We start from the raw sequence: 15,464 nt of genomic DNA on the forward strand, positions 1-15,464 counted from the left end.
AGCTACTTCCTAACACCACTGCCTCTTTGATTTCGAAATTCAAAATTGAGATTTTTACTAAACATTATAAATTATCAAAAGAGCAAATAAAGTTTTCTATAAAATCAGTTTAGTTGTGATAACTTATTCTCAACCCCGATCTGTGAGTAACTGTAACTTTATCCCATTGATTATAGAAAAATCATATCCCAAATTGATAACTTAAGCAGTGTTTAGATAACGTTTAAATGTTCAATTAACAGACAATTAGTGTGTCTTCCAAATATTTGGTACATCGGAGATTAGATTATTTCTTATTAAAAAGTTAGTACATATATATTTTGCATTCATGTATGATGTAAGATTGTTATATGCTTGAATTTTACAACTCAAGGCAGCCAGAGTTCTCTCACTGCTCGTCTTATTTTCTTACTTTGTATACTACTAAATACCTATATATTTTCCAGGTTACACACTTTGTATAGCCTTCTACTTGAACATCTGAAATCTCTGAATAGTGAGTTAGTAGCTTTTATATATTTTCACTAGTTGACCAGTATATTAATGTTGATGTACAAACTGGATTGATTTGATTTTAGATATTTCTGATCACTTGTTGTGAATGCACATTTTGCTAGCTTTTGCAAATAGCGTAAATATGTTACTTTATAGTAGATTAACAATTATTGATGTTCTTAAATTGGAATCATATGAATGTTCATATGCATTGATTTCTCTGAAGTCAGTTTGTGACAAGAATTTCCATTCAACAAGAAGTGAGAAAATACCACAACTATTCAAATACTAATATTGCAAATGCATTGCTGCATTTACAAATACTTTTCACTGAAATATTTTGTGATACATTGTAATTATAAGTGTACCTGCTCATACTGTGTCATACTTCATTTGTCTTTACATATAATGATGAAACCAGTAAGTAGTTTTTTCCATTGAATTTGAAAAGTGAACTAAACTAATACTAAGTCTGTTTAAAATTCAGATATTTTGCATGCAAACAGACAAATATTTCATCCATGGCTTGGTTTTAAGCAGTCTTGAAGCTAAAGGGGTATTCTTCTAAGGATGATGATCAATACACATATTAGTACAGTTCTGCTGCAGAAACTAACCTACTAAAAATAAGCCTCTCATAACTCAACACAGTTGGATAAAAAATAATTTAAAAGTAAAAAGTCCAAAACTAGTGAGGACCCTATATATGTAAATGGTGCTTGCAAATGTGGATTGTTTGACTGTGTGCAAATATGATAGCAGGAACGGTGTGAATGCATTATTGTGTTTGAAATTCAGCAAATATTCTTGCTTCTTAGACATGGTTTGTAATTCTCTTAACCAGCTAGATAGTTTCAAACCTCGGGAAGGTAATGAATATGCAGTCCTTGTATGATTGGGATCCTTTTTGTTTCCAGGAAAGAAGCATGGATAACATATCTCTGCATATAATTTAATGACACATATATTTTCAAAAACACAAAAAATTCTTCAGTAATTTAGCATTTATTCTCGTTTTTCATTTAAAGGTCTCTGTAGATTAGACATTGCTCATGTGTAAATATTATTCTTTTGATACTCCTGAACATCTATTCCTGATATAAATAATCAGGTGCACTAGAAGGACTATTTAATAGTACCCGAGATATCAGTTACATTCTAAAACACGGAAAAAAGTTAGAACGAAATTAAATGTAATATCTTAAATTCAAAGCCTAAACAGAAACTCGCCAAAAGTAATCCAGTTTAGTGTGACCTGGAAATCACTGTTGTATAGAATTTGAAAAGCAACTGTTCCAGTGAATCGGCTTTTATGATTTGAAAACCTCAAACAAACAGAAATTGCAAATATGTATGCTCCAGTTATGATAAGGAGAGATTACAGTGTCAAAGTTTAATGAAGGTGGATTATCCCCAGCAGGTACATGTATGCAGGCAGCTAACAAATACATTTTGTAAATTTGAAAAAACTATTTGTACATGCATGAAAAGCACATTTATCAAAATTATACCTGTTTTATAAAGTTAACTCTCACCTGTGTATTCTGAAAATGTACTTCTATTTCCCAGTACACCATTTTCACCCACAGCAAAGGCATTGAATGTGTACAGGTTGCCAGGTATTAAATTTAAGATGGACACATTTTCATACAACGTTGTCACATTTGAGGCTGGATTTCCTAAAACTTCTACTAAGTAGGAGCTTCTTTTGCCTGTCGGTGGTAGCCAGCTCATAGAAATTGAATCAATGGTGACATCTGTCCGCTTTAGATTGTTGGTTACATTGGGTACTGAAATGAGAAAATGGATTGTGAAATACCACTAATAGAATTAGTTACATAATTGTCACAAGTAGTTTTCAAAACAGATAAGCGTCATACTTTTTTAAAAAAAGACACCTGTTAATTGCAGCAATATACAGCATTACGGATCTCACAATAGAGTGAGCTACTTCCTAACACCACTGCCTCTTTGGTTTCGAAATTCAAAATTGAGATTTTTACTAAACATTATAAATTATCAAAAGAGCAAATAACGTTTCCTATAAAATCAGTTCAGTTGTGATAACTTATTCTCAACCCCCATTTGTGAGTAACTGTAACTTAATCCCATTGATTATAGAAAAATCATATCCCAAATTGATCACTTAAGCAGTGTTTACATAACGTTTAAATGTTCAATTAACAGACAATTAGTGTGTCTTCCAAATATGTGGTACATCGGAGATTAGATTATTTCTTATTAAAAAGTTAGTACATATATATTTTGCATTCATATATGATGTAAGATTGTTATATGCTTGAATTTTACAACTCAAGGCAGCCAGAGTTCTCTCACTGCTCGTCTTATTTTCTTACTTTGTATACTACTAAATACCTATATATTTTCCAGGTTACACACTTTGTATAGCCTTCTACTTGAACATCTGAAATCTCTGAATAGTGAGTTAGTAGCTTTTATATATTTTCACTAGTTGACCAGTATATTAATGTTGATGTACAAACTGGATTGATTTGATTTTAGATATTTCTGATCACTTGTTGTGAATGCACATTTTGCTAGCTTTTGCAAATAGCGTAAATATGTTACTTTATAGTAGATTAACAATTATTGATGTTCTTAAATTGGAATCATATGAATGTTCATGTGCATTGATTTCTCTGATGTCAGTTTGTGACAAGAATTTCCATTCAACAAGAAGTGAGAAAATACCACAACTATTCAAATACTAATATTGCAAATGCATTTCTGCATTTACAAATACTTTTCACTGAAATATTTTGTGATACAGTGTTATTTTAAGTATACATGCTCATATTTCAGTCGATATACTGGGTTGATCTTTGGTCTTTACATCTAATGATGAAACCAGTACGTAGTTTTTTCCATTGAATTTGAAAAGTGAACTAAACTAATACTAAGTCTGTTTAAAATTCAGATATTTTGCATGCAAACAGACAAATATTTCATCCATTGCTTGGTTTTAAGCAGTCTTGAAGCTAAAGGGGTATTCTTCTAAGGATGATGATCAATACACATATTAGTACAGTTCTGCTGCAGAAACTAACCTACTAAAAATAAGCCTCTCATAACTCAACACAGTTGGATAAAAAATATTTAAAAGTAAAAAGTCCAAAACTAGTGAGGACCCTATATACGTAAATGGTGCTTGCAAATGTGGATTATTTGACTGTGTGCAAATATGATAGCAGGAAAGGTGTGAATGCATTATTGTGTTTGAAATTCAGCAAATATTCTTGCTTCTTAGCCATGGTTTGTAATTCTCTTAACCAGCTAGATAGTTTCAAACCTCGGGAAGGTAATGAATATGCAGTCCTTGTATGATTGGGATCCTTTTTGTTTCCAGGAAAGAAGCATGGATAACATACCTCTACATATAATTGAATGACACATATATTTTCAAAAACACAAAAGATTCTTCAGTAATTTAGCATGTATTCTCATTTTTCATTTAAAAGTCTCTGTAGATTAGACATTGCTCACGTGTAAATATTATTCTTTTGATACTCCTGAACATCTATTCCTGATATAAATAATCAGGTGCACTAGAAGGACTATTTAATAGTACCCGAGATATCAGTTACATTCTAAAACACGGAAAAAAGTTAGAACGAAATTAAATGTAATATCATAAATTTAAAGCCTAAACAGAAACTAGTCAAAAGTAATCCAGTTTACTGTGACCTGGAAATCACTGTTGTAGAGAATTTGAAAAGCAACTGTTCCAGTGAATCGGCTTTTATGATTTGAAAACCTCAAACAAACACAGAAATTGCAAATATGTATGCTCCAGTTATGATAAGGAGAGATTACAGTGTCAAAGTTTACTGAAGGTGGATTATCCCCAGCAGGTACATGTATGCAGGCAGCTAACAAATACATTTTGTAAATTTGAAAAAAACTATTTGTACATGCATGAAAAGCACATTTATCAAAATTGTACCTGTTTTATAAAGTTAACTCTCACCTGTGTATTCTGAAAATGTACTTCTATTTCCCAGTACACCATTTTCACCCACAGCAAAGACATTGAATGTGTACAGGTTGCCAGGTATTAAATTTAAGATGGACACATTTTCATACAACGTTGTCACATTTGAGGCTGGATTTCCTAAAACTTGCACTAAGTAGGAGCTTCTTTTGCCAGTCGGTGGTAGCCAGCTCATAGAAATTGAATCAATGGTGACATCTGTCTGCTTTAGATTGTTGGTTACATTGGGTACTGAAATGAGAAAATGGATTGTGAAATACCACTTATAGAATTAGTTACATAATTGTCACAAGTAGTTTTCAAAACAGATAAGCATCATACTTTTTTTTAAAAAGACACCTGTTAGTTGCAGCAATATACAGCATTACGGATCTCACAATAGAGTGAGCTACTTCCTAACACCACTGCCTCTTTGATTTCGAAATTCAAAATTGAGATTTTTACTAAACATTATAAATTATCAAAAGAGCAAATAAAGTTTTCTATAAAATCAGTTCAGTTGTGATAACTTATTCTCAACCCCGATCTGTGAGTAACTGTAACTTAATCCCATTGATTATAGAAAAATCATATCCCAAATTGATAACTTAAGCAGTGTTTAGATAACGTTTAAATGTTCAATTAACAGACAATTAGTGTGTCTTCCAAATATTTGGTACATCGGAGATTAGATTATTTCTTATTAAAGAGTTAGTACATATATATTTTGCATTCATGTATGATGTAAGATTGTTATATGCTTGAATTTTACAACTCAAGGCAGCCAGAGTTCTCTCACTGCTCGTCTTATTTTCTTACTTTGTATACTACTAAATACCTATATATTTTCCAGGTTACACACTTTGTATAGCCTTCTACTTGAACATCTGAAATCTCTGAATAGTGAGTTAGAAATTTTATATATTTTCACTAGTTGACCAGTATATTAATGTTGATGTACAAACTGGATTGATTTGATTTTAGATATTTTTGATCACTTGTTGTGAATGCACATTTTTCTAGCTTTTGCAAATAGCGTAAATATGTTACTTTATAGTAGATTAACAATTATTGATGTTCTTAAGTTGGAATCATATGAATGTTCATATGCATTGATTTCTCTGAAGTTAGTTTGTGACAAGAATTTCCATTCAACAAGAAGTGAGAAAATACCACAACTATTCAAATACTAATATTGCAAATGCATTGCTGCATTTACAAATACTTTTCACTGAAATATTTTGTGATACATTGTTATTTTAGGTATACATGCTCATATTTCAGTCGATATACTGGGTTGATCTTTGCTCTTTACATCTAATGATGAAACCAGTACGTAGTTTTTTCCATTGAATTTGAAAAGTGAACTAAACTAATACTAAGTCTGTTTAAAATTCAGATATTTTGAATGCAAACAGACAAATATTTCATCCATGGCTTGGTTTTAAGCAGTCTTGAAGCTAAAGGGGTATTCTTCTAAGGATGATGATCAATACACATATTAGTACAGTTCTGCTGCAGAAACTAACCTACTAAAAATAAGCCTCTCATAACTCAACACAGTTGGATAAAAAATATTTAAAAGTAAAAAGTCCAAAACTAGTGAGGACCCTATATACGTAAATGGTGCTTGCAAATGTGGATTATTTGACTGTGTGCAAATATGATAGCAGGAAAGGTGTGAATGCATTATTGTGTTTGAAATTCAGCAAATATTCTTGCTTCTTAGCCATGGTTTGTAATTCTCTTAACCAGCTAGATAGTTTCAAACCTCGGGAAGGTAATGAATATGCAGTCCTTGTATGATTGGGATCCTTTTTGTTTCCAGGAAAGAAGCATGGATAACATACCTCTACATATAATTGAATGACACATATATTTTCAAAAACACAAAAGATTCTTCAGTAATTTAGCATGTATTCTCATTTTTCATTTAAAAGTCTCTGTAGATTAGACATTGCTCATGTGTAAATATTATTCTTTTGATAATCCTGAACATCTATTCCTGATATAAATAATCAGGTGCACTAGAAGGACTATTTAATAGTACCCGAGATATCAGTTACATTCTAAAACACGGAAAAAAGTTAGAACGAAATTAAATGTAATATCATAAATTTAAAGCCTAAACAGAAACTAGTCAAAAGTAATCCAGTTTACTGTGACCTGGAAATCACTGTTGTAGAGAATTTGAAAAGCAACTGTTCCAGTGAATCGGCTTTTATGATTTGAAAACCTCAAACAAACACAGAAATTGCAAATATGTATGCTCCAGTTATGATAAGGAGAGATTACAGTGTCAAAGTTTACTGAAGGTGGATTATCCCCAGCAGGTACATGTATGCAGGCAGCTAACAAATACATGTTGTAAATTTGAAAAAACTATTTGTACACGCATGAAAAGCACATTTATCAAAATCTTACCTGTTTTATAAAGTTAACTCTCACCTGTGTATTCTGAAAATGTACTTCTATTTCCCAGTACACCATTTTCACCCACAGCAAAGACACTGAATGTGTACAGGTTGCCAGGTATTAAATTTAAGATGGACACATTTTCATACAACGTTGTCACATTTGAGGCTGGATTTCCTAAAACTTGCACTAAGTAGGAGCTTCTTTTGCCAGTCGGTGGTAGCCAGCTCATAGAAATTGAATCAATGGTGACATCTGTCCGCTTTAGATTGTTGGTTACATTGGGTACTGAAATGAGAAAATGGATTGTGAAATACCACTAATAGAATTAGTTACATAATTGTCGCAAGTAGTTTTCAAAACAGAGAAGCGTCATTCTTTTTTTTAAAAAGACACCTGTTAATTGCAGCAATATACAGCATTATGGATCTCACAATAGAGTGAGCTACTTCCTAACACCACTACCTCTTTGGTTTCGAAATTCAAAATTGAGATTTTTACTAAACATTATAAATTATCAAAAGAGCAAATAAAGTTTCCTATAAAATCAGTTCAGTTGTGATAACTTATTCTCAACCCCCATTTGTAACTGTAACTTAATCCCATTGATTATAGAAAAATCATATCCCAAATTGATCACTTAAGCAGTGTTTACATAACGTTTAAATGTTCAATTAACAGACAATTAGTGTGTCTTCCAAATATGTGGTACATCGGAGATTAGATTATTTCTTATTAAAAATTTAAAACATATATATTTTGCATTCATATATGATGTAAGATTGTTATATGCTTGAATTTTACAACTCAAGGCAGCCAGAGTTCTCTCACTGCTCGTCTTATTTTCTTAATTTGTATACTACTAAATACCTATATATTTTCCAGGTTACACACTTTGTATAGCCTTCTACTTGAACATCTGAAATCTCTGAATAGTGAGTTAGTAGTTTTTATATATTTTCACTAGTTGACCAGTATATTAATATTGATGTACAAACTGGATTGATTGGATTTTAGATATTTCTGATCACTTGTTGTGAATGCATATTTTGCTAGCTTTTGCAAATAGCGTAAATATGTTACTTTATAGTAGATTAACAATTATTGATGTTCTTAAATTGGAATCATATGAATGTTCATGTGCATTGATTTCTCTGATGTCAGTTTGTGACAAGAATTTCCATTCAACAAGAAGTGAGAAAATACCACAACTATTCAAATACTAATATTGCAAATGCATTGCTGCATTTGCAAATACTTTTCACTGAAATATTTTGTGATACATTGGTATTTTAGGTATACATGCTCATATTTCAGTCGATATACTGGGTTGATCTTTGCTCTTTACATCTAATGATGAAACCAGTACGTAGTTTTTTCCATTGAATTTGAAAAGTGAACTAAACTAATACTAAGTCTGTTTAAAATTCAGATATTTTGCATGCAAACAGACAAATATTTCATCCATGGCTTGGTTTTAAGCAGTCTTGAAGCTAAAGGGGTATTCTTCTAAGGATGATGATCAATACACATATTAGTACAGTTCTGCTGCAGAAACTAACCTACTAAAAATAAGCCTCTCATAACTCAACACAGTTGGATAATAAATAATTTAAAAGTAAAAACTCCAAAACTAGTGAGGACCCTATATACGTAAATGGTGCTTGCAAATGTGGATTATTTGACTGTGTGCAAATATGATAGCAGGAAAGGTGTGAATGCATTATTGTGTTTGAAATTCAGCAAATATTCTTGCTTCTTAGACATGGTTTGTAATTCTCTTAACCAGCTAGATAGTTTCAAACCTCGGGAAGGTAATGAATATGCAGTCCTTGTATGATTGGGATCCTTTTTGTTTCCAGGAAAGAAGCATGGATAACATATCTCTACATATAATTTAATGACACATATATTTTCAAAAACACAAAAGATTCTTCAGTAATTTAGCATTTATTCTCATTTTTCATTTAAAAGTCTCTGTAGATTAGACATTGCTCATGTGTAAATATTATTCTTTTGATACTCCTGAACATCTATTCCTGATATAAATAATCAGGTGCACTAGAAGGACTATTTAATAGTACCCGAGATATCAGTTACATTCTAAAACACGGAAAAAAGTTAGAACGAAATTAAATGTAATATCTTAAATTCAAAGCCTAAACAGACACTCGTCAAAAGTAATCCAGTTTACTGTGACCTGGAAATCACTGTTGTATAGAATTTGAAAAGCAACTGTTCCAGTGAATCGGCTTTTATGATTTGAAAACCTCAAACAAACACAGAAATTGCAAATATGTATGCTCCAGTTATGATAAGGAGAGATTACAGTGTCAAAGTTTACTGAAGGTGGATTATCCCCAGCAGGTACATGTATGCAGGCAGCTAACAAATACATTTTGTAAATTTGAAAAAACTATTTGTACACGCATGAAAAGCACATTTATCAAAATTTTACCTGTTTTATAAAGTTAACTCTCACCTGTGTATTCTGAAAATGTACTTCTATTTCCCAGTACACCATTTTCACCCACAGCAAAGACACTGAATGTGTACAGGTTGCCAGGTATTAAATTTAAGATGGACACATTTTCATACAACGTTGTCACATTTGAGGCTGGATTTCCTAAAACTTGCACTAAGTAGGAGCTTCTTTTGCCAGTCGGTGGTAGCCAGCTCATAGAAATTGAATCAATGGTGACATCTGTCCACTTTAGATTGTTGGTTACATTGGGTACTGAAATGAGAAAATGGATTGTGAAATACCACTAATAGAATTAGTTACATAATTGTCACAAGTAGTTTTCAAAACAGATAAGCGTCATACTTTTTTTTAAAAAGACACCTGTTAATTGCAGCAATATACAGCATTACGGATCTCACAATAGAGTGAGCTACTTCCTAACACCACTACCTCTTTGGTTTCGAAATTCAAAATTGAGATTTTTACTAAACATTATAAATTATCAAAAGAGCAAATAAAGTTTCCTATAAAATCAGTTCAGTTGTGATAACTTATTCTCAACCCCCATTTGTGAGTAACTGTAACTTAATCCCATTGATTATAGAAAAATCATATCCCAAATTGATCACTTAAGCAGTGTTTACATAACGTTTAAATGTTCAATTAACAGACAATTAGTGTGTCTTCCAAATATGTGGTACAGCGGAGATTAGATTATTTCTTATTAAAAAGTTAGTACATATATATTTTGCATTCATATATGATGTAAGATTGTTATATGCTTGAATTTTACAACTCAAGGCAGCCAGAGTTCTCTCACTGCTCGTCTTATTTTCTTAATTTGTATACTACTAAATACCTATATATTTTCCAGGTTACACACTTTGTATAGCCTTTTACTTGAACATCTGAAATCTCTGAAAAGTGAGTTAGTAGCTTTTATATATTTTCACTAGTTGACCAGTATATTAATGTTGATGTACAAACTGGATTGATTTGATTTTAGATATTTCTGATCACTTGTTGTGAATGCACATTTTGCTAGCTTTTGCAAATAGCGTAAATATGTTACTTTATAGTAGATTAACAATTATTGATGTTCTTAAGTTGGAATCATATGAATGTTCATGTGCATTGATTTCTCTGATGTCAGTTTGTGACAAGAATTTCCATTCAACAAGAAGTGAGAAAATACCACAACTATTCAAATACTAATATTGCAAATGCATTGCTGCATTTACAAATACTTTTCACCGAAATATTTTCTGATACATTGTTATTTTAAGTATACATGCTCATATTTCAGTCGATATACTGGGTTGATCTTTGCTCTTTACATCTAATGATGAAACCAGTACGTAGTTTGTTCCATTGAATTTGAAAAGTGAACTAAACTAATACTAAGTCTGTTTAAAATTCAGATATTTGGCATGCAAACAGACAAATATTTCATCCATGGCTTGGTTTTAAGCAGTCTTGAAGCTAAAGGGGTATTCTTCTAAGGATGATGATCAATACACATATTAGTGCAGTTCTGCTGCAGAAACTAACATACTAAAAATAAGCCTCTCATAACTCAACACAGTTGGATAAAAAATAATTTAAAAGTAAAAACTCCAAAACTAGTGAGGACCCTATATACGAAAATGGTGCTTGCAAATGTGGATTATTTGACTGTGTGCAAATATGATAGCAGGAAAGGTGTGAATGCATTATTGTGTTTGAAATTCAGCAAATATTCTTGCTTCTTAGACATGGTTTGTAATTCTCTTAACCAGCTAGATAGTTTTAAACCTCGGGAAGGTAATGAATATGCAGTCCTTGTATGATTGGGATCCTTTTTGTTTCCAGGAAAGAAGCATGGATAACATATCTCTACATATAATTTAATGACACATATATTTTCAAAAACACAAAAGATTCTTCAGTAATTTAGCATTTATTCTCATTTTTCATTTAAAAGTCTCTGTAGATTAGACATTGCTCATGTGTAAATATTATTCTTTTGATACTCCTGAACATCTATTCCTGATATAAATAATCAGGTGCACTAGAAGGACTATTTAATAGTACCCGAGATATCAGTTACATTCTAAAACACGGAAAAAAGTTAGAACGAAATTAAATGTAATATCTTAAATTCAAAGCCTAAACAGAAACTCGTCAAAAGTAATGCAGTTTACTGTGACCTGGAAATCACTGTTGTATAGAATTTGAAAAGCAACTGTTCCAGTGAATCGGCTTTTATGATTTGAAAACCTCAAACAAACACAGAAATTGCAAAGATGTATGCTCCAGTTATGATAATGAGAGATTACAGTGTCAAAGTTTACTGAAGGTGGATTATCCCCAGCAGGTACATGTATGCAGGCAGCTAACAAATACATTTTGTAAATTTGAAAAAACTATTTGTACACGCATGAAAAGCACATTTATCAAAATTTTACCTGTTTTATAAAGTTAACTCTCACCTGTGTATTCTGAAAATGTACTTCTATTTCCCAGTACACCATTTTCACCCACAGCAAAGACACTGAATGTGTACAGGTTGCCAGGTATTAAATTTAAGATGGACACATTTTCATACAACGTTGTCACATTTGAGGCTGGATTTCCTAAAACTTGCACTAAGTAGGAGCTTCTTTTGCCAGTCGGTGGTAGCCAGCTCATAGAAATTGAATCAATGGTGACATCTGTCCACTTTAGATTGTTGGTTACATTGGGTACTGAAATGAGAAAATGGATTGTGAAATACCACTAATAGAATTAGTTACATAATTGTCACAAGTAGTTTTCAAAACAGATAAGCGTCATACTTTTTTTTTAAAAGACACCTGTTAATTGCAGCAATATACAGCATTACGGATCTCACAATAGAGTGAGCTACTTCCTAACACCACTACCTCTTTGGTTTCAAAATTCAAAATTGAGATTTTTACTAAACATTATAAATTATCAAAAGAGCAAATAAAGTTTCCTATAAAATCAGTTCAGTTGTGATAACTTATTCTCAACCCCCATTTGTGAGTAACTGTAACTTAATCCCATTGATTATAGAAAAATCATATCCCAAATTGATCACTTAAGCAGTGTTTACATAACGTTTAAATGTTCAATTAACAGACAATTAGTGTGTCTTCCAAATATGTGGTACAGCGGAGATTAGATTATTTCTTATTAAAAAGTTAGTACATATATATTTTGCATTCATATATGATGTAAGATTGTTATATGCTTGAATTTTACAACTCAAGGCAGCCAGAGTTCTCTCACTGCTCGTCTTATTTTCTTAATTTGTATACTACTAAATACCTATATATTTTCCAGGTTACACACTTTGTATAGCCTTTTACTTGAACATCTGAAATCTCTGAAAAGTGAGTTAGTAGCTTTTATATATTTTCACTAGTTGACCAGTATATTAATGTTGATGTACAAACTGGATTGATTTGATTTTAGATATTTCTGATCACTTGTTGTGAATGCACATTTTGCTAGCTTTTGCAAATAGCGTAAATATGTTACTTTATAGTAGATTAACAATTATTGATGTTCTTAAGTTGGAATCATATGAATGTTCATGTGCATTGATTTCTCTGATGTCAGTTTGTGACAAGAATTTCCATTCAACAAGAAGTGAGAAAATACCACAACTATTCAAATACTAATATTGCAAATGCATTGCTGCATTTACAAATACTTTTCACTGAAATATTTTCTGATACATTGTTATTTTAAGTATACATGCTCATATTTCAGTCGATATACTGGGTTGATCTTTGCTCTTTACATCTAATGATGAAACCAGTACGTAGTTTGTTCCATTGAATTTGAAAAGTGAACTAAACTAATACTAAGTCTGTTTAAAATTCAGATATTTGGCATGCAAACAGACAAATATTTCATCCATGGCTTGGTTTTAAGCAGTCTTGAAGCTAAAGGGGTATTCTTCTAAGGATGATGATCAATACACATATTAGTGCAGTTCTGCTGCAGAAACTAACCTACTAAAAATAAGCCTCTCATAACTCAACACAGTTGGATAAAAAATAATTTAAAAGTAAAAACTCCAAAACTAGTGAGGACCCTATATACGAAAATGGTGCTTGCAAATGTGGATTATTTGACTGTGTGCAAATATGATAGCAGGAAAGGTGTGAATGCATTATTGTGTTTGAAATTCAGCAAATATTCTTGCTTCTTAGACATGGTTTGTAATTCTCTTAACCAGCTAGATAGTTTTAAACCTCGGGAAGGTAATGAATATGCAGTCCTTGTATGATTGGGATCCTTTTTGTTTCCAGGAAAGAAGCATGGATAACATATCTCTACATATAATTTAATGACACATATATTTTCAAAAACACAAAAGATTCTTCAGTAATTTAGCATTTATTCTCATTTTTCATTTAAAAGTCTCTGTAGATTAGACATTGCTCATGTGTAATAATTATTCTTTTGATACTCCTGAACATCTATTCCTGATATAAATAATCAGGTGCACTAGAAGGACTATTTAATAGTACCCGAGATATCAGTTACATTCTAAAACACGGAAAAAAGTTAGAACGAAATTAAATGTAATATCTTAAATTCAAAGCCTAAACAGAAACTCGTCAAAAGTAATCCAGTTTACTGTGACCTGGAAATCACTGTTGTATAGAATTTGAAAAGCAACTGTTCCAGTGAATCGGCTTTTATGATTTGAAAACCTCAAACAAACACAGAAATTGCAAATATGTATGCTCCAGTTATGATAATGAGAGATTACAGTGTCAAAGTTTACTGAAGGTGGATTATCCCCAGCAGGTACATGTATGCAGGTAGCTAACAAATGCATTTTGTAAATTTGAAAAAACTGTTTGTACATGCATGAAAGCACATTTATCAAAATTATACCTGTTTTATAAAGTAAACTCTCACCTGTGTATTCTGAAAATGTACTACTATTTCCCAGTACACCATTTTCACCAACAGAAAAGACATTGAATGTGTACAGGTTGCCAGGTATTAAATTTAAGATGGACACATTTCCATACAACGTTGTCACATTTGAGGCTGGATTTCCTAACACTTGCACCAAGTAGGAGCTTCTTTTGCCAGTCGGTGGTAGCCAGCTCATAGAAATTGAATCAATGGTGACATCTGTCCGCTTTAGATTGTTGGTTACATTGGGTACTGAAATGAGAAAATGGATTGTGAAATACCACTAATAGAATTAGTTACATAATTGTCACAAGTAGTTTTCAAAACAGATACGCGTCATACTTTTTACAAAAAGACATCTGTTAATTGCAGCAATATACAACATTATGAATCTCACAATAGAGTGAGCTACTTCCTAACACCACTGCCTCTTTGATTTCAAAATTCAAAATTGAGATATTTACTAAAAATTATAATTTATCAAAAAAGTAATAAGTTTCCAATAAATCAGTTCAGTTGTGATAACTTATTCTCAACCCCCAACTGTGAGCAACTGTAACTTAATCCCATTGTTTATGGAGAAAAACATATCCCAAATTGATCACTTATGCAGTGTTTAGGTAATGTTTAAATGTTCAATTGAGAGACAATTAGTCTATATTCAAAATATGTGGTACATCAGAGATAGGTTATTTTTTATTGAACAATTAGTACTCATATATTTTGCATTCATGTATGATGTAAGATTGTTATATGCTTACATTTTACAAGTCAAGGCATCCAGATTCCTCTCACTGCTCTTCTTATTTTCTCAATTTGTAGACTACTAAATACCTATATATGTTCCAGGTTACACACTTTGTATAGCCTTCTACTTGGTTAACTGAAATCTCTTAATAGTGAGTTAGTAGCTTTTATATATTTTCACTAGTTGACCCGTATATTAATGTTGTTGTACAAACTGTAGTGATTTGATGTTAGATATTTCTGATCACTTGTTGTGAAAGCACATTTTGCTAGCTTTTGCAAATAGTGTAAATATGTTACTTTATAGTAGGTTAACAATTATGGATGATCTTTCTTAAGTTGGAATCATGTGAATGTTCATGTGCATTGATTTCTCTTATGACTGTTTGTGACAAGAATTTCCATCCAACAAGAAGTGAGAAAATA

The 15,464-nt window shown here is 31.7% G+C and overlaps 1 protein-coding gene across 1 annotated transcript in view; it reads right to left on the reverse strand.

Annotated features, from left to right (window-relative positions):
* LOC146788598 (tenascin-X-like) overlaps nucleotides 1-15,464 on the reverse strand; it is a 694,637-nt gene that overhangs the window by 142,264 nt on the left and 536,909 nt on the right. Inside the window, exons 31-36 of the mRNA XM_085633173.1 lie at nucleotides 14,289-14,543; nucleotides 11,837-12,091; nucleotides 9,384-9,638; nucleotides 6,935-7,189; nucleotides 4,484-4,738; nucleotides 2,031-2,285 (exon numbers count right to left, since the gene is read on the reverse strand). Of these exons, the coding sequence (XP_085489299.1) occupies nucleotides 2,031-2,285; nucleotides 4,484-4,738; nucleotides 6,935-7,189; nucleotides 9,384-9,638; nucleotides 11,837-12,091; nucleotides 14,289-14,543 (1,530 nt within the window). The remainder of the gene's footprint in view (nucleotides 1-2,030; nucleotides 2,286-4,483; nucleotides 4,739-6,934; nucleotides 7,190-9,383; nucleotides 9,639-11,836; nucleotides 12,092-14,288; nucleotides 14,544-15,464) is intronic.

The sequence above is a fragment of the Triturus cristatus genome, chromosome 11 (genome assembly GCF_964204655.1).
Source record: "Triturus cristatus chromosome 11, aTriCri1.1, whole genome shotgun sequence".
Taxonomy (NCBI): domain Eukaryota; kingdom Metazoa; phylum Chordata; class Amphibia; order Caudata; family Salamandridae; genus Triturus; species Triturus cristatus.